Here is a 21,958-nt window from a genome sequence, read left to right on the forward strand (position 1 = left end):
CTTTTTTTTTTTTTTTTTTTTTTCCTTTTTTTTTTTAAATAAGGACAGTTTGTTTGTTGATTTTTGGTACCTGCAGTTAAACTCAGGTCCTTGCACTTGCAAAGCAGGTGCTAGAACCACTATGCTAAATCCCCAGCCCAATAAGGACATTTTAGATTTTGGTAGAAGCTGGTTTAAGGTAGATCCTTCCTTTACTTCTACACCTTTTACCCTTTACTTTAAACACTCAAATAGTTTTTCAGTTGGGAGTGGTGGCGCACGCCTATAATCCCAGCACTCAGAAGGCTAAAGCAGAAAGATCGCCTAGAGTTCAAGGCCAACGTGGGCTACACAGTGAATTTAAAATACACAGGGTGTTCTTGTCTCAAAGAACAAACAACAACAACAAAACAAATTTTTTCAAGCCTCAGAAGCTGAGTATGGTAATATACATTTATAATCCCAGCTACTGGGGAGGCTGAGTCAGGAGGATCAGAATCACTTGAGTGCAAGCTTTCAGGGCTAGCCTGGGCAATATAGTAAGATCCTGTCTGTCTGTCTGTCTGTCTGTCTGTCTGTCTCTCTCTCTCTCTCTCTCTCTCTCTCTCTAATAAAAAGAAAAATTAGATATAGAGATTGGGTGAAGCCTGCCTCATGGCCCTCCTGTAGAGGGCACACTCGGTTACCTTGTGCCACCTCCCTTGCCGGCCACCTGCCATTGGTTTGTGACCTGATGTGACTTCCGGCCAGTGTTCTGCCTCAGTTTCTCTTGTGGAATGGAGAGATTGCTCTTCCCCCACTGCTGACTCCTTGGGATGGACACAGCCCCAGGGGTGAGCAGAGCAGCAGAACTGGGCCCCTGCAGAGAGGGTGCCTCCTGCGCTTTGCAGTCTCTGCAGTTCCAGGGTCCAGGGCGGTGCGCGGCCCTCAGGATGGAGGGAGGGAGCTCGTGGCGCGCAGGCCGCTCGGAGCCTGACTCGCACTCGCTCCCTCTGTGCCCAAGTCCTGGGGCTGACCCTGGCTCTGCACTGTCACTGGTCTGTGGCTTTGGAGTCCCCTCCCTCGCTGAGCCCCACACAAGATCACCTCAGCCACGGTTGGGCGACAAACTGAAGCCACACGTGAAGACCAGCATTGTGCTTCTGCAACACAGGGAACGTGAAAGCAGAAGTTGTCGTCGTAGCTGCGGCTGCTCCTGTGTCTCGCTGGAATCTGAGGGTGAAGGTGGTGGTTCATAAGCAAATCAAGTCCCCCAGATAGCTCTGGAAGGGAACATGGAAATGGAGCCTGAAGGGCGCTGGGAATTGGGAGTTGGCTGAATTTCTTGAAACGTCTTTGTCTGCGGTTGTTGGATGGCCGTGAGCTAGGGGCTCCCCCCATCACAGACGGCGGCTTCCAAGCCTGTAAAAATAGACATTCATGAGACCTCTTTCCCCATCCCTCGGAGGTCGGCTTTTCTCTCGCACGCACCCGGGTAGCAATTTGTGTAACACCTGTCATGTGTCAAGATGGGTACTTTGGCGCGGCAACTGTGATTTTGTTAATTTGTTTACTAAATGCTTATTGGGCCCCTCCCTGCAGCCGACGGAGGACAGTCTCTGTCACCCCCGTCCAGCTTCAGAGCCCAGAACAGCATGCGGACAACATGAAAGTGTAATGGCTCCGAGTGCAGGTGGAGGGAGACCCAGCTGGGGGCAGGTAAGTAAGGCTTCCCCAGGGAGGCGGTGTCTAGGCCTAAGCTGGCAGTGGTGAACAGGATAGAGGGAAGGAGGCCCGGTGTGGTGGTGCATGCCTGTAATCTCCGCTGTTTGGAGGCTGAGGCAGGAAGGTCTCGAGTTTGAGGCCAGCTCAGGCAACTGAGTGAGATGTTGTCTCAAAAATATAAAAAAGGGCTAGGATGGAGCAAACGGTAGAGAGTTTACCCAGCATGTACAAGGCCCTGTTCAGTCTCTGGTATTGCCACCCCCCACCATACCAAAAGAAAAAGAAAAACGTCTAGGCCTAAGCCCTGGAGGATACAGAGGGTGAACGAAGCAGTGGGTGTTCTAGGTCACGGGCTTGCACGGTGAGAGCGTGGTGTGCTGAGGAACCACGAGCAGACGAGTGTTACTGAGGCAGAGGCAGGGAGGACACTGGCCTGGGCACCAGGACTCAGAAGTGTCCTGAGTCGGTGGGGTGGGGCAGGGGCACGATGTGGCGGATGGGCGCTGGATGGCATGGAGGGGAGGGCCTGGCACGCTGTACTTTGGGCAGAAAGAAGGGCACAAGGCTACGCCCTAGGCGGACGTGGGGGAGTGGGAAGCCATGTCAGTGGGGGTCTCAGACATCAGGTGCGGTGGCACGGGCTGAAGCAGGATCACAAGTTCAAACCCAGCCTGGGCAGCCTGGCAACTCAGCAACCCTGTCTCAAAATGAAAGAGGACTGAGGCCATAGCTCAGTGTGAAGGCCCTGTCTTTAATCCCACGTACCCCAAAGAAAGTCAGGGAGTCCCCCAGCCATGCTCGGGGTCCTGGGCTTTGTGTCAGGAAGGTGAGCTCCGAGAGAAGCGGCAGGATGTGGTGGGAACAGAGAGGCAGGGATGCATGCAGGGGCGACACGGTCCCCGTCAGCCGCTCTGCTGGTGTAGCTGCGAGAGACTGACCGCGCAGAGGCGCGGAGGACTCCATCGTCAGTCATTTCACGAGACTGAGACGTCCGGGCTCACAGTGGCCCTGGGCTGTGGCGGATGAGCAGAGAAGGGCAGTACCCGCGCCAGAGGTGCAGGAGGGGAGGGCAGTGAAGGGACGGGGAGCCAGTTCCCAGGGGCTGCTGCGGGCCAGCACGGAGAGGCTCTGAGCTCCCCAGGCTCTTCCCGCCAGAGCCAGAGCCGGGGTGGAGCCCAGGTCCTGCTACTTCCGGGCCAGCTCGCTCTGACCCCTTCTGGAGCTTTCTGCTTCTGGCATGACAGAGTCTTGACTTAAAACCAGAATTATTTTCTGCTCGGCTGGGCACCACAAATATTTTCATCCCAAATTACTAAAAGTTGCTGCTTTTACTGGTTGCAAGGTTTCAGAAAGAAAAATTTTCCTCTCCTGTAAATTAGAAAAGTGGTTTTTACAAAGCACCCCAGGCTCCCACCATGCTGAGAAAGGGCTTGGGTGTTTCCAGGGGAAACCATGGCCTGGTGTGGGAGGCAAGGGTCCAGTGTCCTCGGCACACAGGTGTGCGGGGGCTTCTTCCCTGGGCCAGATGTCTCATGTGACTCAGGACACAGGCCCTACCCTGCTGGAGCTTCAGTGCCAGTGAGGAGAGAGAAGTAATACTGGGCATAAAGCCATTTCTGAATGGAAATTGCAAGGAAGGCTCTGGAAGAGTAAAGAATGGGGGGATGAGCCAGGCGTGGTAGCACTTGGGAGGCTGAGTCAGGAGGATCGCCATGAGCTTGAGTCCAGCCTGGGCTACATTGTGAGTTCAAAACCAGCCTACACTACATAGCAGGCTGTGGGAAGGAGAGAGGCCAAGCACCTTGGGGCTGTGTATGTCACAATGAGGGTCTTGGCCTTTGAAGGACAAAGGTGCAGACTGGGTGATAGCAGAGGAAGAGGCACGCTGTGGCAGTGAGGAGAGGGTCAGAGACAGGCCCAGGACCCTGGCTGGGGAAGCATGAAAGTAGGAGAATGTCAGTGCCGTCAGGCTATGCCAAGGTCGTAAGTGCTCCTTGGGCTGCTCAGCGTCTGAAGAAGTCTCAGATCCGGGCTTTCCAAGGTACCCGGGCAGTGTGGAGCCCACATTCCTGGATGACCCACTTGGGAGCACCTACCCTCCACACACGTCCACGTCCATGGCCTGGCCTGGCCTGTGGGGACTCCCCCAGCTGCTTACCTAAAAGCTGTTGGGGGGCATGGCAGGCTGAGGAAACATGGCATTCTCTGATCACCTTTGGACCTTGGGGATTCTAGGAAAAAGGGAGATCAGAGCCAGTAACTTCTTTGCCCCCTAGGCTTCCCTGACCTTGTAAACATGACCATGAGAAACTCCTGAGTTTAGCCAGGCACTGTGGTGCACGCCTATGATCCCAGCTTCTCCAAAGGCTGAGGCAGGATGATTGCAAGTTCAAGGCCACCCTGGACAACGTAATGAGACCCTGTCTCAAACCAAAAGCAAAAGGGCTGAGGATGTAGCTCAATGTGAGGCCCTAGGTTCAATCCTCACTACCTTACCCCTCACAGAAAAACAAAATCTGATCTTGCACCAAAGATATTTTCTTATAGTTTTCTTTGAAAAGTGTAAACTATTTAAAAGAATAAAATATTATCAAATACTTATGTAATCATCTGAATTGGCAGCTGTTAATATTTTGTCATATTTTAATCAAATCTTTGAATGATTTTAAAAGATATTTATTTCCCAGATATTGTTCTAGTACGTTTCTACATTTTTACTCCTACAGCCATTACCTGTCCCTGAGGGAAGGGCTGCCGTGAATTTCACTATCATAAATTTGGTATCTTCTGGGCTTTTGTTTTTATCTTGAGGTGTTTTTTGTTTGTTTGTTTTTCTGTTTTGGCAATACTGGGAATTGATTGAACCCAGGGCCTTTACACTGAGCTGTATCCCTGCCCTTTAATTTTTTTTTTTTTTTTTTTCCAGCACCAAGGATCAAATTCAGGACCTTGTGCTTGTGATGCAGGCACAGACACACTGAGCTAATTCCCTGGCCTAAAAATTTTTGATGCAAAGTTTCACCGGGTCACTAAGTTCCCTGGGCTGGGTTTGAACTTGGAATCCTGCTGCCTCAGCCTCTCGGAGAGCTGGGATCACAGGCGTGTGCTGCCATCATGTGCAGTTTAGTTCATTCTTCTGTGTGTATCTAGGAGTAATCTGCTTGGAGCTCTATGAGCTTTGTACCAACACGTTATGTTTTCCCATCAAATTTAGACAGTTTGGGGCCATTTTTAAACACTTTCTCCTTAATCTCCTTGTCATCTCCTTCTAATGCTATATATAAGAGACCACTTATTGTTTCTGAGGCTCTTGTTTTTTGTTTGTTTTATGTGTTTTGGGTGTTTTTTTTTGTTTTTTTTTTTGCGGCAGGGTCTTGCTTAATAGCTCGGGGTGGGCTTGAACTTTTGACAGTCCGTCCTGCCGCAGCCTCCCAGATGCTGAGATTACAGGTGTGCATCACCATACCCAGCTGTTCATTTTTTCTTAAAGCCATTTGTCTCTCTGCTTCATATTTCCTGTTGCTGTATCTTTAAGTTCACTGATCTGCAGAACCTCACCAACTGTTAAGCCCATAGACTTCATTTCACATACGCATTTTTAGTTCTAGAGAAGTCATTTAACTCTTTATTGCTTCATTTTCTCTGTTGAGATTCTTTGCTTGCTCATTAAGTTCACATTTTCCTTGAAATCTCTTTTTTTTTTTTTTTTTTTTTTTTTGGTACCAGGGTTCAAACTCAGGACCTTGTGCTTGCAAGGCAGGCGGAGGCACCACTGAGCTAAATCCCCAGCTGCTTTGAAATCTTCATGAATTTCTAATAACTATTTTCAAGTCTTTATTGGCCAGTTCTATTATCTGAGTCCATTTGTGTCTTCTGCTAGATGATATTTCTGCTGATTATGGGTCACATCTTCTGTTTCTCTGTCTAGTAATTTTTATTGCATGCTGAAAAATATGAATTCTATGTTGTTGAATCTATGTTGTTTGTCTTCCCTAAATGTTTTTTCTTCCATCATGGGGATCAGCTTAATCATTTCAGGTTTTTTTTTTAATTTATTTTTATTTTATTTATTTATTGTTTTGTTTTGTTTGAGACAGGGTCTCACTATGTAGCCCAGGCTGGTCTTGAACTCACAGCGATCCTCCTGCCTCAGCCTCCTGAGTGCTGGGATTACAGGCCTGCACCACCATGCCTGGCCATTTCAGGGTTTTAAAAAGCCTTATTGGGATGAGACTAAGGTAGCATTTACTGTGGGACTAGATCAGGTCTATTTTTGTGACCCTCTTGCCTCAGCCTCCCAGAGTCCTGGGTTACAGCACGTGCCACCATGCTCTGTTTAGGTTAGATCTCCATCTGAGGCATGTTCTCCAGGAATTTCTACTGAATGCGTAGGGTGTTCACTGAAACCTTGGTACTACTCTGTTAGAAATTCACATCTGTTCCAACCCAGCCCTGGGGAATCTCTGATCGTTGCTCAGTTTATAAGATCTCCCCAGGAAATTTCATTTATTTATATAATTTTAAAAACCCTCCATCATTATGCATGAGGAATGGGGATTGGGCGGCAGCAGGGACGACTGCAGAAATCTGGGCAGGAGATGACAGGAAGGCTGGCCTGGACCGGTCATGTGAGTGGTGTCCTGCCAAGGATGTGTAAAGGCTGGCCAGGCATGGTGGCTCACGCCTGCAAGACTAGCTCGCAGGAAGCTGAGGCAGGAGGGTCACTGCGAGGTCAAGGCCAGCCTGGACTACATAGTGAGACCCTGTCTCAAAACATTTTTTAAAAAAAGGATATAAAGGCAGAGCCAGCAGAACTTCCAGTTAGGCAGCATAGGGCAAGGTGGGAAGCAAGACTGATGCCCATGTCCTAGACGTGACATGGGAGGGGATGAACAAAACGCCTCACACTGAAATGGATATGGTTAGCATGTAGGCTGTTGAGTCTGATGTTCAGGTGAGAAATGAGGCTAGACTTTGAGTGTAATCAATGTAGAGATAGTTTTTAAGTCGGGGTGCTCGGCAGGATCCTCTAGGGTCTTAGAATGGAGAAGCGAGGTGGTCAGAACTGAAGCCCTGGGAATTCCAACGCTTAAATGTAAGGTTTTCCTTTTAAGAGATCCAGCAAAAGACTGGCAGGAAGCAACCACTGGGGGAGGGGGAGAACCAGGAGAATGAAGGAAAGCGTCTGAAGGAGGAAAACCAGTGAAGGAGGCACTTGAAGAAAGGAAAGATCTCTGTTCAGTGCTATTGAGTGGGTGCCCGTGCTATACAGCAAAGTAGTTCGTTCTTTTCCACTGCTGTCTAGTATTCCATCATGTGAACAGAGAAGATTCGTTCATCTGCCTCCCTCCATTTTAGTTAGTATTTGCAGCAAACATTCTAGAACCCGTCACCAGTTGGAGCACATGTTGGGTGAGTTTGTCTTTGGATTGTGTCTGGGGAGAGAATTAGGAAATCATTAAGAAAGAGACACAACTTCAGCTTGACAAGATAATACCAGGCTGCTTCTCAAAATGATGCTGCCGGTGTCTGTCCCTAGGAGATGCTGTTTAACACTATCGCTATCAGGGACTCGTGTAGACCTTAGGAGTCTTTCCAGCCTTGAGTGTGACTGTGTGTGTGACTGAGTTCACTTTGCATCTTCCTAAATACTGGGGAGGTTGAGTACTGGGCCCTTTGCATTTTCTTTTACCTGACCTGCGTGTTAATGTCCATTGCCCAGGTTTCTGTAGGGTTTTCCTTTTCTTTTTTACTTACAAGATTTCTTAGTAGAGTTGGGGATTTAGCTCAGTGGTTCTGCTGCCTGCTTTGCAAGCACAAGATCCTGAGTTCAATCCCCAGTTAACCAAGAAAAAGAAAGAAAGAAAAAGAAAGATAGATTTCTTTGTATATTCTAGACGCTAAATCTTGCTTTATTAAGTACATGCAAATCCTTACTCTTAGTGGGGGTGTCTCTGACCGTGTGGGGGGGTACAGGTGTATGTGCTCAGGCCTGATGTCATATAAAAGCTTTTAGTTTGGATCTCATGAAGTCTTTCTACAAGAGCACTACTTGTACTTGTTCTAAGATTTGTGATATTTTTAAAACAATGTCAAGATATTGAAATTTATTGTGTGTGTGGTGTGAGGTAGGGACCAGGTTTATTTTTCTTGTATTGGCAAAGCCAAATGTTCTAACTTCTCCAGCCTGCTCCCACTGCCGGAGGCCACCACCGCGTCACCTCAGGTTCCCATAAAGATGTAAATCTGTTTAAATTATCTTTTCCTGTTCCATTGGTCACATCACCTATTCTTGAATTCATAGGTGTACATTTTATTACTTGATAAAAATTTGATACCTGGTAGAGTAAGGTGGGCACAGGTGAAGGCGAAACAATTTGCTTTTGCTTTGGAGTTATCTCTGTGAACAGCTGCATGTGTAGTTAAGGAAGCACTGGCTAAGCCAGCGATGGTGGTTCATGCCAGCAATCCCAGCGTGCTGGGAAGCTGAGGCAGGAGGATCACGACTTCAAGATCATCTGGGCAATAAGCAATTTAGACCCAATCTAAAAATAAAAAAGGGAAAGGAGTGGAGCTGTAGCTCAGTGCAAAGGCGCTATGTTCATTTCTCAGTAATACACACACATATGCACACGCACGCACACACACACACGCATGCGCGCATGCACACACCCCACTTGCTGAATTTAGAAAAGCTCCATGTGCCACTCACCTGTCCAGGACTCATCTGTGGACTGAGGCGGGGAGAGGTCCCGTGACTTTCCTGTGACCCTCTGGGTACTTTCACTTGTGGCCTTTCCTCCTGCCTCTGCCTCTCATTCTCACCACCAGCTCTCAGGTTGTGATGTCCCAGCTTCCGGGAGGTGGGTGTCCTGCAACTGGGCTGTGATTCCGACTGTGTTGGTTACAGCCAGCCAGACCACAGGGACAGGGCAGGCAGGGCTGGGTTTCCTGTTGCCTCACCAACTCTGAGACCCTGGATTCTAAAAATAAATACACCAGAAACCGCCGTGACCTCCCGGCCTCTGCCTGGGTGCTCTGAGGGCCCTGTCCCCGGCACAGCAGCTGGGGCCCAGGCTGCCCGGCCTCACAGCCTGCTCCTTGGCCCCCTTTCAGGCCATTCCCCGCAGGTCCAGGGTGGCCCCGGTGGAGAGGATGAGCCGGTTCCTGCGGCACTTCACGGTCGTTGGGGACGACTTCCACTCCTGGAACATCAACTACAAGAAATGGGAGAACGAGGAGGAGGACGAGGAGGAGGAGGAGGAGGAGGAGGAGCGGCCGCAGCAGCAGCCACCACCACCCGCACCCGCCTTGGGTGAGGAGGGCAGGGACGCTGAGGCTGCCTCTGTCCCCGCGCCGAGGCCCCCTGCAGACTTCAGGGCCAAGCTGAGGAAGCTTTTCCGCTCGCACCGCTTCCAGGTAGTGGGGCGAGGCCAGGGCCCGGCTGGGGCGGGGAGGGCCCTCTGGGGAGGTCGCCACGCTGCACGGTGTCACCCTTCACTGCCACTTTCACAGCAGAATGGTTAGTGAGCACCGCTGCGTGCCAGGCGCCTGAGCAGCTAGGGGTCACAGGAGGCCCCTGTCGTCAGGGAGATAGAGGGACATGGGGGCTTCAAAGAAGAGCAGAGAGGACTGAGCTTGGCAGGGTCGGTGTCTGTCCTGACATTTTGAAGGACATTCTGATTGCGGAGGACAAAGGACACGCACGCACGAAGACTACCCTGGGCACGTGGGTGTCCGGAGCACAGGGAGGCATTTTGGGGCCACTGCTGTGGCCTCCTCCAAGACCCATGTCCCCATAGGAAGGAGAGAGGCAGCCCATCCCTTCCTTCCATCCCTGCCTTTATTCTGGGGTAAAACAGAGAAATTATTTTGGTCTCTTTTTTTCTTGCTCTCCCATGGCTTAAAGGAAGCAAGCCAACACCCCAGAGCTCCTTGCAGCCCTGGATGTCCCTCTATGGCTGTGACAGGAAAGGAAATGTGGTATTAACTTGTTGGGGTTGAAATCCCAAACCCTTAATTTCAGGAACAGAAGGAAGGAGGCGGCTCCCTTCCAGCTGCAAGGGGAGCCCTGAGCCGCCCCCTTCCAGATGCAGCTCCTGAGCTCTGGGGGGGGGAGGCCGAGGCCCCCAGAGACATTCCCACTGGGAAAAGACTGACTGTCCTGAAATAAAGAATTCATCCATAGGTGCACCTACTGTGTGCAGCAGACCTGTCCCTGCCCTCACTGGGGAGGATCTGGGTCTGCAGAAAAGCAGGAATCACAGGGGCTTTCACCCACACAAATAGAAGTTACAAATAGAAGTCCCCTGCCAGGAACACAGAGGCCTCTGGGAGCTTGGGGTCAGGGACCTGTAAAAAGCCTGGGACTTGGAGGAGGTGACCTGTCTGTTGCCTGACACCCGAAGGCTGAGCAGCAGAGTCCTGTGGGTCTCCAGACTTCTTGGTTTTCTTTTGGTTTTGTTTTCTTGTGTGGTGCTGTGATGGAACCCAGGGCCTGGCCCAAACTGGGCAAGCCCCACCCAAGACCCCGAGCAGTGCCCCAGCCACACCCTCTGGATGCATCGGGAACCTTCCAGGCAGAGGGGCTGGGTTTGCCCAGGGCCAGGCTGGGACAGGGCTGCTGCCTTGGAGGAACAGAGAAGGGCACTGGCTCTGTAGTGAGGGGAGCGACTGCTCGGATGGAGGGCGGCAAGGTGGCGCCTAGTGGCCTAGGGCTGCCGTCCGGGGCTCTGTGGGGGGCATGGTCAGATTGGTAGGGGGCAGGATAGGAGAAGGGGGGCTGATTGCAGTGGGGATGGGGTACAAGGATTTACTCTCTGTTAGGAAAAGCTGTACAAGAAGACTAGGAGGACTGCGAGTTCAAACCCAGTCAGGGCAATTTAGGGACTTGGCAAGGATCTGTCTCAAATAAAAAATTTAAAAAGGGCTGGGGATGCAGCTTGGTGTGAAGGCCCTGGGTTAATCCCCAGTTCCAAACTCACAGTCCTGGAATCCCATCCTTGGGAATTTGAAGCGGCCAGGGTAGCATGATACGGAGTTACGGTGTCACTGCACAGAGAATCGGAAGCCATGATGCACAGGACCGAGGAGGACCTGGAGCTCTGCTCTTACCTGTACCCCTCCTGCCAGGCCTGTGCTGCAGCTCCCACTGCATGGAGGCTCCCAGCCCTAACGGGTGCCAGGTGTGGCTGACAGGACCTGGATGGCTGCCTGAAGAGAGAGGTTGGGGGTTATCAGCCGCTCTGAATTCCCTGTCTTTTGTGTTCTCTGATGACTCCGCTGCTCCCCTCAGACACGGTGCAGCCCAGTGAGTGGCAGATTCGGCCCTTAGGGCTGGGATCTGGGCGTTGCAGATGAGTGGTCTTGAGTTCTCATTTTTATTTTTATGAATTGAGGTGCAATTCACATAAAACTAATCACTTGAAAGTGAATAGTCCTGGCATTTTGGATGTTCACAGTGTTGTATAACTCACCATTATCTAGTTCCAGAACATTCTCATCATGCCCAAAAGAGATGCTGTTACCCACCCCCCTTCCTCCGGCATCCCTGGGAACATCCATCTGCATTATGTCTCTTTGGAATGCCTGTTCTGGACGTTTTAATCTTTTATGTCACTGTGGTGTTTGCAAGGCTCTTACCAGCGTCACCCCCACATAGCAGCAAGTATCAGTGCATCAGGCCTTGTTATGGCTAAAACACTGGTCTGTTCTTCACATCACCATGACTTGCTTGCTTGTTTGTTTTGGTTTTTTTTCAAGTCAGGGTCTCACTATGTAGTTGAGACTGACCTGGAACTCACTATGTAGCCCAGGCTGGTCTTGAACTCACAGCGATCCTCCTGCCTCAGCCTCCCGAGTGCTGGGATTATAGGCATGTGCCACCACGCCCGGCATGACTTGTGTTTAGACTATGTGAGCTCTCAGATCCTTTGGGCTCTAAAATAAAACCAAGGATTAAAAAAAAAAAAAAAAAAAAAAAACACCATCACCAGAAGCTTGAATCTTTATTAAACTACTTCATTTGGATATTGTGTGGAAACTGAGCAATTTGCCACGTCATCAAAACACATTAGCAGGGTCGGGGATTTAGCTCAGTGGCACCGCGCCTGCTTCCCAAATGCACGTTCCTGAGTTCAATCTCCAGTACCCAAAACAAAACGTTATCAGACATTTTACTGTAATTATTAACTACAGGTTAAAATGGCCCAGAAGCTTAACAGTCCATTCTTGTGTAGGCCTCAGCTTGTTTAATTTCAACCAGGAAGTCCCAGTTTAACAGTAGATTTGTTTTTCAGAGGTCAAAATCCCACTGATCTGGCCAGGCCTGGTAGTGCACGCCTATAATCCCAGCACCCTGGGAGGCCCAGGTAGGAGGATCACTCATTCAAGGCCAGCCCAGGCAGTTTTCAGGGATTAAGTGAAACTTTTGTCTCAAAATAAAAAATGGCTGGGGATGCAGCTCTATGTGAAGGCTCTGGGTTCAATCCTTATTACCCACTCCCTAGAATAAAAAGAAAACTGCACTGATCTGAGGGGCGAGGCCTGGCACTGGTCCCTCGGGGCTCCTCCTCCCACTTCCATTGCTGCCGCAGTCTCCCCTAATGCTGTCACCTTCAACTCTGACATCAAGGCCTTTAGCAGCGTCATCCCCACCTCTCTCGCCTGAATGTCCCTGCTGCTGTAGTGAGTCCACAGCCTGCGCTCTCTGGTCCCCACCTGCCCTCACCCACCAGCCCGTGCCAAAGCCCTTGAGATTCTGTCCCACTCAAGTCTTCCTAGGCCCAGGAAGCACCAAGTGAGCAGAGCTGGGGCAAGCGCTGGGTGAGGCTGCGTGCTGGTACAGTGACATTACTGTCACCCCTTACCTGAAGAGCAGGTCAGGTGGTCCCTGGAGGTCCTTGCAGAACTCGGAGCCCTGGGGCAGGGATGTTTTCAGTGACTGACTGAGCATCTATTCTGTGCATGCCTGGGCTCTAGCCATCCCCAGAAGTAGAAAAACACAAACTTTCTTAACATTTTTTCCACCTAGGAAGTGGCATTCAGTTTGAGATAGTGCATTTAAGAAACAGGGATTGGGGAAGCAAAGACCAGGGGTGGCCAGGGGGCTGGAAGTGAGCTGCAGACAGGCTCCAGGGGCCGGGGGGCTGCTGCCCTTGGCGCCCATCCCCTCCACCCAGGGTATTTCCAGGTCTCATAGTTTTCCGCTGCTCCCTGTGACCACAGGTCGTCATCATCTGCCTGGTGGTTCTGGATGCCCTGCTGGTGCTGGCCGAGCTCATCCTGGACCTGAAGATAATCGAGCCTGACAAGAACAAGTATGCAGCCCAGGTAGTGTCACCGTCACTGTGGCTCCTCTGCACTTCGGGGCAGAGTGGAGCAGGGGAGGTGCTGGGCTGTTCGGTGTCGTTTGCTTCCTGTCTTCTGATATCTGGGCAGTCCCTACACTGGAGCCCTGGGTGACCACCGAATGGGTTACTGACCACACTGGACCCTGTTGTCACCCAAGGGGCGATGTTGCAGCGGGGGCCCAACCTTAGCATCTTCCCCTGTGCTTTAGGTGGAGATGTCAGGACTCGAACTCAGGGCCTGTGCTCTACCACTAAGCAACATCCCCGAGCTCCATGTGCTTTTAAGGAAAAAAGGGAATTCTGTGCACATTCCTGTTTTCAAGTGGTAAAAGGGCAGAAGGAAACATCAAAGTTCCCCAGCCCTCCTCTCTCACTGTTCCTTAATAGAATTTGTGATGCTGCCTTTTCCCCGCCAAGTTTGTATCATGAGAAATGCAGATGTACCTTTGGCCGCATTAGCTTTATTGCCATACGTCCCCACAGAGACACGTGCGTCTGTCAGCTGCGTTGTGACTTCACCCCTAGACACGTCCGTGTGTCTAAGAATAGGCCTCTCCCGCAGGACCAGGCTGGCACCATCAGGCCTAAGTCAGTGTCGGCAGCACAGTCCCTCCCTCTTCCCGAGAATGTCTTGTGAGGTGCTTCTGTTTGCTGATCCCCACCCTCTTTCCCTCCTCACGACTCTGACTTTTTAGTCCCTCCGGCTGCCCTGCAGGATGTCTTGCGTTCTGGATTTGCACTGTGTTCTTCATGTGCACCCTCTGGGACATCAGGCCAGGGCCCCCTTAGTGACAGTCATCTACTTAGGTGGTGGGGTGCGCCATGGTCCAGGGCACTTGTCCCTCTGCAGTTATAAATAGCTTTCCTGAGACACTTCATTCCATGCAAATTTCCTTCCCAGTGGGCATTCAGGTCCCTGCCTGAGTCAGGAATTCACCGGGGATGCAGAATGATTTTCTAATTCTATCTTTGCTTCCACCTTTAGAGACTGCTGTTCTCCCACAAAGACGAGCCTCCTTCCCCTGGTGTGTGCCTGCCTCACTGTGGGCTTTTTATTCCCTGTGTATAACTGTATTAGTCATTCTTCAGACATTCCAATTGGCCCCACCTTGGTCACTGTGAGCCTCTTCAAACTGTGTCCTTTCGCCCTGAGTCTAAAGGCATTTCCCTGCTTTCTGGCACAAGAGAAGAACGAGGGACAAGAAAGGGGCTGGGGTCAAGAACGCACCCTTCTAGGTCGTAGTAACCCCAGTGACCACCTCCAGCCAGGCCCCACCCCCAACAGCACATTCAGACCCTGAGCTTCTCCATGGAGGGGTCCACTGATGAGTAGTGTCCATGATCCAACCCACACCACACACACGAGACTCTGGGGGTCAGGCTGGAGCGAAACCCTAACATTCAGGGCACAGCTGTATGTACTGATTGAACCTGGCTAGTGGCAGTCGCAGCTGAATTCCCAGCATGGAGAACAGGGTCTGGCTTGGTGGTTCCGCACGTGTCATGCCAAGGAAGTCTTCCCCTGGCACCAGAGCAGGGGTCCTGGAGGCCGGTCCGCATGGCCTGCCCCAGCCTGCGACCGGAGGCCCAATCTCTTCTGACTGTGGCTCCTTGTCCCCTTCAGGTGTTCCACTACATGAGCCTCGCCATCTTGGCCTTCTTTATGATGGAGATTTTCTTTAAGATATTTGTCTTCCGCCTGGAGTTCTTTCATCACAAGTTTGAAATCCTGGACACAGTGGTCGTGGTGGTCTCGTTCGTCCTCGACATTGTTCTCCTGTTCCAGGAGCACGAATTTGAGGCTCTTGGCCTGTTGATCCTGCTCCGGCTGTGGCGGGTTGCCCGGATCATCAATGGTACATGAGTCTCCTGGGCTGTGGAGGGGACAGGAGAGCAGGTGGGGCCGGGCATGGTGCTGGGCCAGCTGTTAAGACGAGGGCATCCGGGCTCAAGCCTGTGGATTCCACCATGGCCACTGCCACCACCTCCCAGGAGTCTGGAGAAAAGGGAGGTGGTGATATCTGGTGCCCAACTGCTGCCTCTGTGGCCATGGATGGACAGGGCAAGTGCCATGAAAACTACCTTTCTTCTTCAGGCCTTATTTTTATGATTATCAAAAGATAGAGAAGCAAGGCGTCACTTGGGGTTTTCTCAGAGGTTCTTTTTTGTCCTCACTGTTAGGGAGTTAAACCCAGGGCCTTTGTGCTAAACTACACCCTCAGCCCTTCGTTTATTCTGAGACAGGGTCTCACCAAGTCACTGAGCTGCCCAGGCTGAGCTCAAATTTGTGATCCTCCTGCCTCAGCCTCTGAAAGTGCTCAGAGACACGCATGTGCTACCACACTAGATGACCATTTTTAGTATTTCCCAAGCGGATTCTACTAAACCCAGACCACCTGGGGAGGGCACCCGCCAGAGGGACCCAGGAAGCTGAGCAGTGCTGTACGCCACATTCCTCCCTCAGAGAAAGTCACGGGGCTTGGCAGCATGAGGCAGTCAGTTTTCTAAATTTTTGAACATTTTGGTGCTGTGGGGGGAAAATAACGCCTCTAAACACGCCTGGATTCTGGCAAAGGCACGTGGGAAGTGGTGTTTCAGGGGAAACCCGTTCATCATCCACCCTGGGCCTGAGGCCTGCAGTTCAGAGGCTCTGCACGTCTGCAGATGTGACATGGCCGGTGAGCCAGCTGCTCAGCCAGCAGTGACCTGGGTGTCGCTAGTGTACATGGTCTGCTGCAGAGGGAGGGCGGGCCTGGCAATGTGATTGCTGCAGCACCCCTGGAGGGCTCAGGGCCCCCCAGATGAGGGTTCACTGGGGAGGGGTGGGCCAGGGTGACACAGCTGCTCCCCTGGGTGGCCGAGTGATAAAGCCACTGAAGAACTTTGCTTTGGACTCTGCCAGGGAGTCGGAAGCTTTCAGGTACCAGTGGGGAGGTTTCTGCGAGTGAGCGACAGCTGCCAGGCTGGTGCTCATGCAGCATTTGTGCCCCAGTTCCTGTCCCCAGCAGGCTGTCGGCAGAGCCTAATGTTCATTGTGACTGTGAGGGTTTTTCAGGCCATGTGGGCCAAAGGCACCCGTTGGGTAGCTGGTTACTGAGCAGTGTAGAAATGAAATACCTGTCCTTCTGGCCCCACTCGGTGACGACTGTCACTGCTCTTCCTAATTCTTTGTGCATAAGAATACACCGTACATCTTTGGTTTTTCCCAGGTGGTTATAGTAGAAACCACTATTTCTGATGCCTTCAATTAACTTCCAGGGATAATTATCTCAGTGAAGACCCGTTCAGAACGGCAACTGTCGAGGTTAAAGCAGATGAATATTCAGTTGGCCACCAAGATCCAACACCTTGAGTTCAGCTGCACTGAGAAGGTAAGATCCTGAGGATGTCCTGCTTGCCGTCCTGTCCACCTGAGCGTGGGGCTTCACATGCCCATGTAGTACCTGGCACCCTTTTGCCGGACCAAGTGGTCCCTGTCCCTTCACACTTAACCCACCTCCCAGAGCCATGCCCACTGCCCAAACTATGCCAGGTGCCCCTCCTCTGGGCACCTCTTGTCCCGCTGTGCTTGGGGATCCCTGTATGATGGAGCAGTCTGCTCAGCAGCCTGAAGACCATGGGACAGCAGCTCTCATTCATGTGTCCCTGCGCCTGCGCTCCTCTAATGACTGTCATATCCCTGCTGAGGTCCAGGTCAGTTCTGATATTTGCTTTTACAATAGGAACAAGAAATTGAAAGACTCAACAAGCTGCTGCGACAGCACGGCCTGCTCGGTGAGGTGAACTAGGCGTCCGCCAGCTCCACTGGAGAAGACCCAGCCTCCCAGGCCCCAGGGTGAGATGGTCCCACGCCTCCGCTCACTGGCCCCGTGGGGGTTCCGAGGACGGCTGTTCTGTCTGGGTCTGACAGAAAGCTGCCTGTGCCCTTACCCTGCGCTACATGACAGACGTACCAACTAGTTTCTCGTAGCAGACACTTTACACTTGATGAAAATGAACACACCTGGACAATGACTAGTTGTATATAAAATTTAATCTCGTCAAATGTACAGCTTTGAAATTTCACACGCCTCTGGTGGGGGCAGCATCCTTTTTTGCATGAGCATTTGGAGGAGAGGAAAGCAGCAGGCTTGGCTGCCCCCCCCAGCAGTCCCTCCTCGCTCCCAACGCTCCAGGGTCCCCGCACCCAGCCTGGGATCCAGCTGCCTCAGCAGCTTCTCCCCAGCTCCACCTACTTCTGCCACCTGGCAGTGTTTTTCTCGCTTACTGTACAATTAGCGTGTAAGACACCGCGCTCCTTCCCACTACAAGCTTCCCTCAGTGGCGTCCCATGCCAGCCCACCATGTGGAGAGTCGGCGAGAGGCGGAGTTCGGCCTGGAAGTGCCATTTAGTCCCAAGCTGGCCCTGTAATTAATGTGATCTTTGGGAGAAGAGCCCCTCGTGAGGTTTTGTACGCTTCTCAAACAATTTTATACAGTATTTTGCTATTTTTGTACTTATTTCAACGAGACTTGAAAGAAAACAACTCTGCACAATGAACATTTTTAAAATAACTCACATTAAAGCGGGGATGAATAAACCAATACACTCCCTGCACACACTGTCAGTGTGTTCCCCACAGTCCCCAGGACAACTCGCTCTCCACCTAGGACCTTCCTGCTGACTGCTGTGTGGGACCAGCTCAAAATGTGCAGCAAGCAGAGCAATGCCTGGGAGGGAGAAGTTCTGTCGGGAGGGAGAAAAGGGCAGTGTGTGGGTTTAGGGGCAACCCCGGGGTGCAGAGGGGTGCGACCAAGTGGTCCCACAGGTACAGACCTTCACAGCGGGCCTTCATGACCACTCCCGTCACACAAACGGGAAGAAGAAGTCAAAGGGCAGCCTGGCGTTGACGGTGGGCCGAGCCCGGAAGCCGGCTGCTGCAGGTGCAGACACATCCACAAAAGTCACCGTAGTGGAGACGACAATCGTCCTTTCACTTCCTGTGTAGGTCTGTAGTAAAAGTCACAGCTGCACGCCTGCCCTCCAGTGTGTTAGTGGGGGGACGACGTGGGGATGCTGCCTTCCCCTCACTGGGCTGCCGCGTGGGAGCAGCGCTCTCCGGCGTCCTGACCGCACCAGGCTCAGCCGAGACTCAAAGATCAACTCTGATCAAGAACGCTGATGCCAATCAAACCCCGGCCAGTGGGAGCTTTTCTAAGTATAAGAATGTCTGCAAAACTGTTTTAAGGTTCCAGTTTATCTTCTTTATCAGGTTAATAAATTTCACCTGTCTTACCTGAGTTTTGTTTAGACTTGTCTTAACCTCTAGCTTTTGGGTTTTTGTTTTTGGTATTGTGGATGGAACCCAGGGTCTTGCTCTCACTGAGCTCCAGCCCCAACCTACGCCTTTTTAATTTTTATTTCTGTAGAACTGGGGATTGAACCAGGGCCTCACACATGTCACCCAGCCTCTACCGTCACGCTCCAGCCAGACCTACCTTGGGAAAGGTGGAGGAAAGGAGATTCGCCGTGACATTTACTATTCTGGCCTGGGGGTTCAGTAGGGATCCGTACTTGGTCCACTTCACTTCTATGACCAAAGCCACTGGGAGCTGGCAAGAATCCTGCAAAACAAAATGCCAGTCATCAATCTGAGTATTATACAACCTCGAGTCAAACTTAATCTGCAGTTCAGAGTTTTAATTATAAAATGTTCCACATATTACAGAATGTTCCAAAAGAGGATGAATAGACTCCAAAAGTTCAGATCGAAACAACTTTGACAAAGCACATATTAAAGTCCTCACTGCTCCAAAAATACTGTGCACCTAGCGTGATTTTTCCATCTCTTCTGATTTCCAGAGGCCAGAGTCACCTGTGAGTGGTGGCTATCCCACTCTCCAACTGTGGGACCTTAAGGGCTCCGACTTCATCTACCTGTCTGCACCTGCCTCAGAAGAGAGGCCAGGGTGTGTGTGTGGAGAATGGAAATTAAATTAAACCTGACTGCATTTCTCCTTAAAATGCTCTGAGAGGAGATCCAAACATTCTTTCCATTTGTCTAATTTCATCAACTGGCGACTAAGATGTGACATTTGGGCATCTGGGCAGTGCCTATATGTTGAGCACCGAGAATTCAGTCTGAACATCTCGTGCCCCAGGACCTTTGCTTGTTCAGCCCCAACGACAGCATGGGGACCTGGGCTTTCCAGACTCTTATCCTGCCTCAGTGTCTTTAGTTGGAAAAAGAGAACTCCAGAAGCCGTAGTGGGGATGCCACTGATGAGGGCACTTTCCTGTGGGTCTGAAATTTTTCCATAATAAAAGTTTTCCACTAAATAGTGCTTTCAGGGCATGAATAGCTAGCAGGCCCACTAATACCTGGTGCCTGCCAAAAAGTACCAATGGATTGCCTGGCTTGGAACTGCCTTTGAAAATCTGCAGGTTGCACAGTCCTTGCCAATACCCCAATACCAGGAAAAGCTGCCATGCAGCTGCTGTGGCCGTGCTCCCCACCACCTGCACCTGGGTTTGACGCATGGGTGGCACAAGCCCGCTCCAGGCCCACTGAGTTCCGTGGGCCAGCACAGCCCCAAGCCTGTCCCCCTCCCAGGGAGCAGTCACAACTCTGGTGACTTCACCCAGAGCCAAGAAGCCAGGAGCAAGTTGCTTGGCCCCCTGGGGGCAGAGCTGAGCCAAGGCTGAGGGCTGAGCGACAGAGACCCAGTCTCAGGTCTTCCCTGGGGACTCAGCAGGGAGGGCCGCCGGCTTCTGAGCATCCGCACCTCATCATGCCCTGCTACAAATTCGCCTGGAGAACACGTGACAAGACAGCTGGGCAATTAGGGCATAAGACAGAGCGTGCGCCGCAGTGACAGGACGGCCCACACTTTCAAGACAAAAGAACAGGTGGGCGAGGAGGCACATGTGAGCGGGCACCTATTTCTAGGATGTCGACTTCCATTAAACTTGCTGGGGAACTTTAGCATTAAAAGCGCTTGCAAGTGGGCTGCCCAGGTAGAGCAGGGAGAGTGGGTGGGCAGCAGTATGGACAGGGAGGCATCCAGCTCCTCTAGGATGGCCTTGTGCTGTCTCCAGCGGGCTTGTGGGGCACTGATGACAACAGTGCAGATTAAGCACCCCTTGTCTGAAACGCTGGGGAGCAGTAGTATTCAGGATTTCTCCAGTTTGGGGATATTTGCATATGTATAACGAGTGGGACTAACTTAAGTCCACACATGAAATTTGTTTCATTTACACTTCTCCCCAGCCAGAGTGTGGAACTTTCCATTCACAGGACTCAAAAAGTTCCAGATTCTGGAGCATTTCAGAGTTGAGGAATGAGGATTTCCAACCTATAGGAACAGGATGGTGCTCGGTAGCAGTTCCATGTCATGGAGGGACTGCCTACTGCTGCCCTGCCAACAGCCACGGGCATGGCCACATTACCTCCACCAACCCACTCAACAACCGCTGAGGTGGGAGCTATCATTCCCATTTCACAGATGAGGAGACAGGCTCAAACGCATAAAGACGCTGGCCAGAGGTGGGCGAGGGAGCCCTGCCTGCATGCCAAGCTCCTCAGGAGGCTGAGCCTACCTGCTAACAGTGGACAAAATCAATACTCAGGACTCAGGCCACTCTGATCTATAGCAAACCCTGAGCCCACCCAGAGCCACCCCACTTCCTTCACAGATTCCCCAGCTGCCTATTATTATCCCAAAGGCAGAGGAGACCACGAGCACCTGGCCTTCAGCTTCTCTCCTTTTACCTTGATGGGTGAGTGGGTGATGAAGTGGACAGGGACCCAGTCCAGCACATCCTGTGCCCTGGAGTTTCCGAACGAGGCCACAAAATCCGGGAAGCCCTGACCCTTCAGCAGGTCCTTCATCTTCTGTGCCACAAGCTGGCACGGGATGGCGGGGCTCAGCCTTCGTGGGGAGAAAAGAAATTGTGTCAACAATTTTTTTTCTCTGTTTCTGGTGATACTGGGGATTGAATTCAAGGAGTGCCAGGCTACATCAGCAGCCATTTATTTTTTGATTTTTGAGACAAAGCCTCCAGGAGTTGCCCAGGCTGGCCTTGAATTCATGATCCTCCTCTGTCAGCCTCCTGAGGATCTGGGGATACAGGCAGGTGCTACCATGCCCAGCTTACCATCAGTTTTTACAGGCCTCAATGATAACACATGCCTCTCCAGTTTCATTTTCTCCCTCTCCAGAAGGGGAATCATTTAACAGATGCTAAAGTATCCCTTAACTGAATCCTGGCCATAGAGGAAATCCAAAATAGTATTTCCCAAACTGAGTTCCACAGCAGCCCTTTCTGTATGAGAAGAACCACGACCAAAACTTGGAAAAGACATTCCATGTCCCTGTCTCTCCTGAAGCACACTGGTATATTAAAGGTACTAAGAAGTCCTTGAGGAAGAAATCACGGTTTTCACTGTCATTCGGTGTTTCCCAGACATACTGCAGTACGGCCCTGTGCCTCAGGACATGTTGTGGGAATGTATTCCATGCAGCCCCTCTAAGAAATGCTCCTCTAAAGAGATCAGCTGATAATACAAATGGTGAATACTGGTCTAACAAAACAATGCCATGATTATCCAGGGGAGATGTGCAAAGTACACGGGTGGTGGAGTGAAGGAGGGTGAAGGGCAAAGATCCAAGTATTTGTCTTCCAGACTGGGGACACAATAAAAACTCCTAAAAACAGCTGGGTGTAGAGGTGCACATCTGTAATCCCAGGCCTCTGTAAGGCCAAGGCAGGAGGATGGCACGTTCAGGCTCAGCCTGGGCAACTTAAGTGATTTAGAGACTATGTCAATAAATGAGAGACAAGACAGATAAATAGAGATAGCCTGCCAGCCACGCCTGGGGATGTAGCTCTGTGTAAAGGCCTTGGGTTCAAACACTAATACAAAAAAAAAAAAAAAAAAAAA

The 21,958-nt window shown here is 51.3% G+C and overlaps 2 protein-coding genes and 1 long non-coding RNA gene across 10 annotated transcripts in view; 1 reads left to right on the plus strand and 2 right to left on the minus strand.

Moving 5' to 3' along the window:
* The window catches only part of Hvcn1 (hydrogen voltage gated channel 1), a 28,293-nt gene extending 9,013 nt beyond the window's left edge, over positions 1-19,280 (plus strand). For 3 of the 8 annotated variants that reach the window (XM_010604443.3, XM_010604444.3, XM_033762439.1), the window contains 6 exons: positions 1,561-1,677; positions 8,800-9,102; positions 12,910-13,014; positions 14,659-14,890; positions 16,293-16,405; positions 16,757-17,059. In XM_010604443.3, coding sequence (XP_010602745.1) covers positions 1,561-1,677; positions 8,800-9,102; positions 12,910-13,014; positions 14,659-14,890; positions 16,293-16,405; positions 16,757-16,822 — 936 coding nt within the window. In that variant the 3' untranslated portion in view covers positions 16,823-17,059. Of the gene's footprint in view, positions 1-1,560; positions 1,678-3,532; positions 3,725-8,484; positions 8,547-8,799; positions 9,103-12,909; positions 13,015-14,658; positions 14,891-16,292; positions 16,406-16,756; positions 17,060-18,022; positions 18,416-18,443; positions 18,515-18,876 lie in introns of those variants that run through there. The other 5 variants (XM_019204559.2, XM_010604446.3, XM_010604445.2 and 2 more) reach the window with 5 other exon arrangements.
* On the minus strand, positions 6,999-8,483 carry LOC109117417. Its single transcript, XR_002024726.2, has 3 exons — positions 8,396-8,483; positions 8,022-8,228; positions 6,999-7,118 (listed from the first exon to the last, which is right to left on the minus strand). It is a non-coding gene; the product is annotated as an uncharacterized LOC109117417 (long non-coding RNA).
* Tctn1 (tectonic family member 1) overlaps positions 17,732-21,958 on the minus strand; it is a 29,348-nt gene continuing 25,121 nt past the window's right edge. The window contains exons 12-14 of the mRNA XM_019204558.2: positions 20,786-20,945; positions 18,513-18,638; positions 17,732-18,024 (exon numbers count right to left, since the gene is read on the minus strand). Of these exons, the coding sequence (XP_019060103.1) occupies positions 17,881-18,024; positions 18,513-18,638; positions 20,786-20,945 (430 nt within the window). The 3' untranslated portion in view covers positions 17,732-17,880. The remainder of the gene's footprint in view (positions 18,025-18,512; positions 18,639-20,785; positions 20,946-21,958) is intronic.

This window comes from Fukomys damarensis, unplaced genomic scaffold, assembly GCF_012274545.1.
Source record: "Fukomys damarensis isolate Sample0158 unplaced genomic scaffold, DMR_v1.0_HiC HiC_scaffold_12, whole genome shotgun sequence".
Classification (NCBI taxonomy): domain Eukaryota; kingdom Metazoa; phylum Chordata; class Mammalia; order Rodentia; family Bathyergidae; genus Fukomys; species Fukomys damarensis.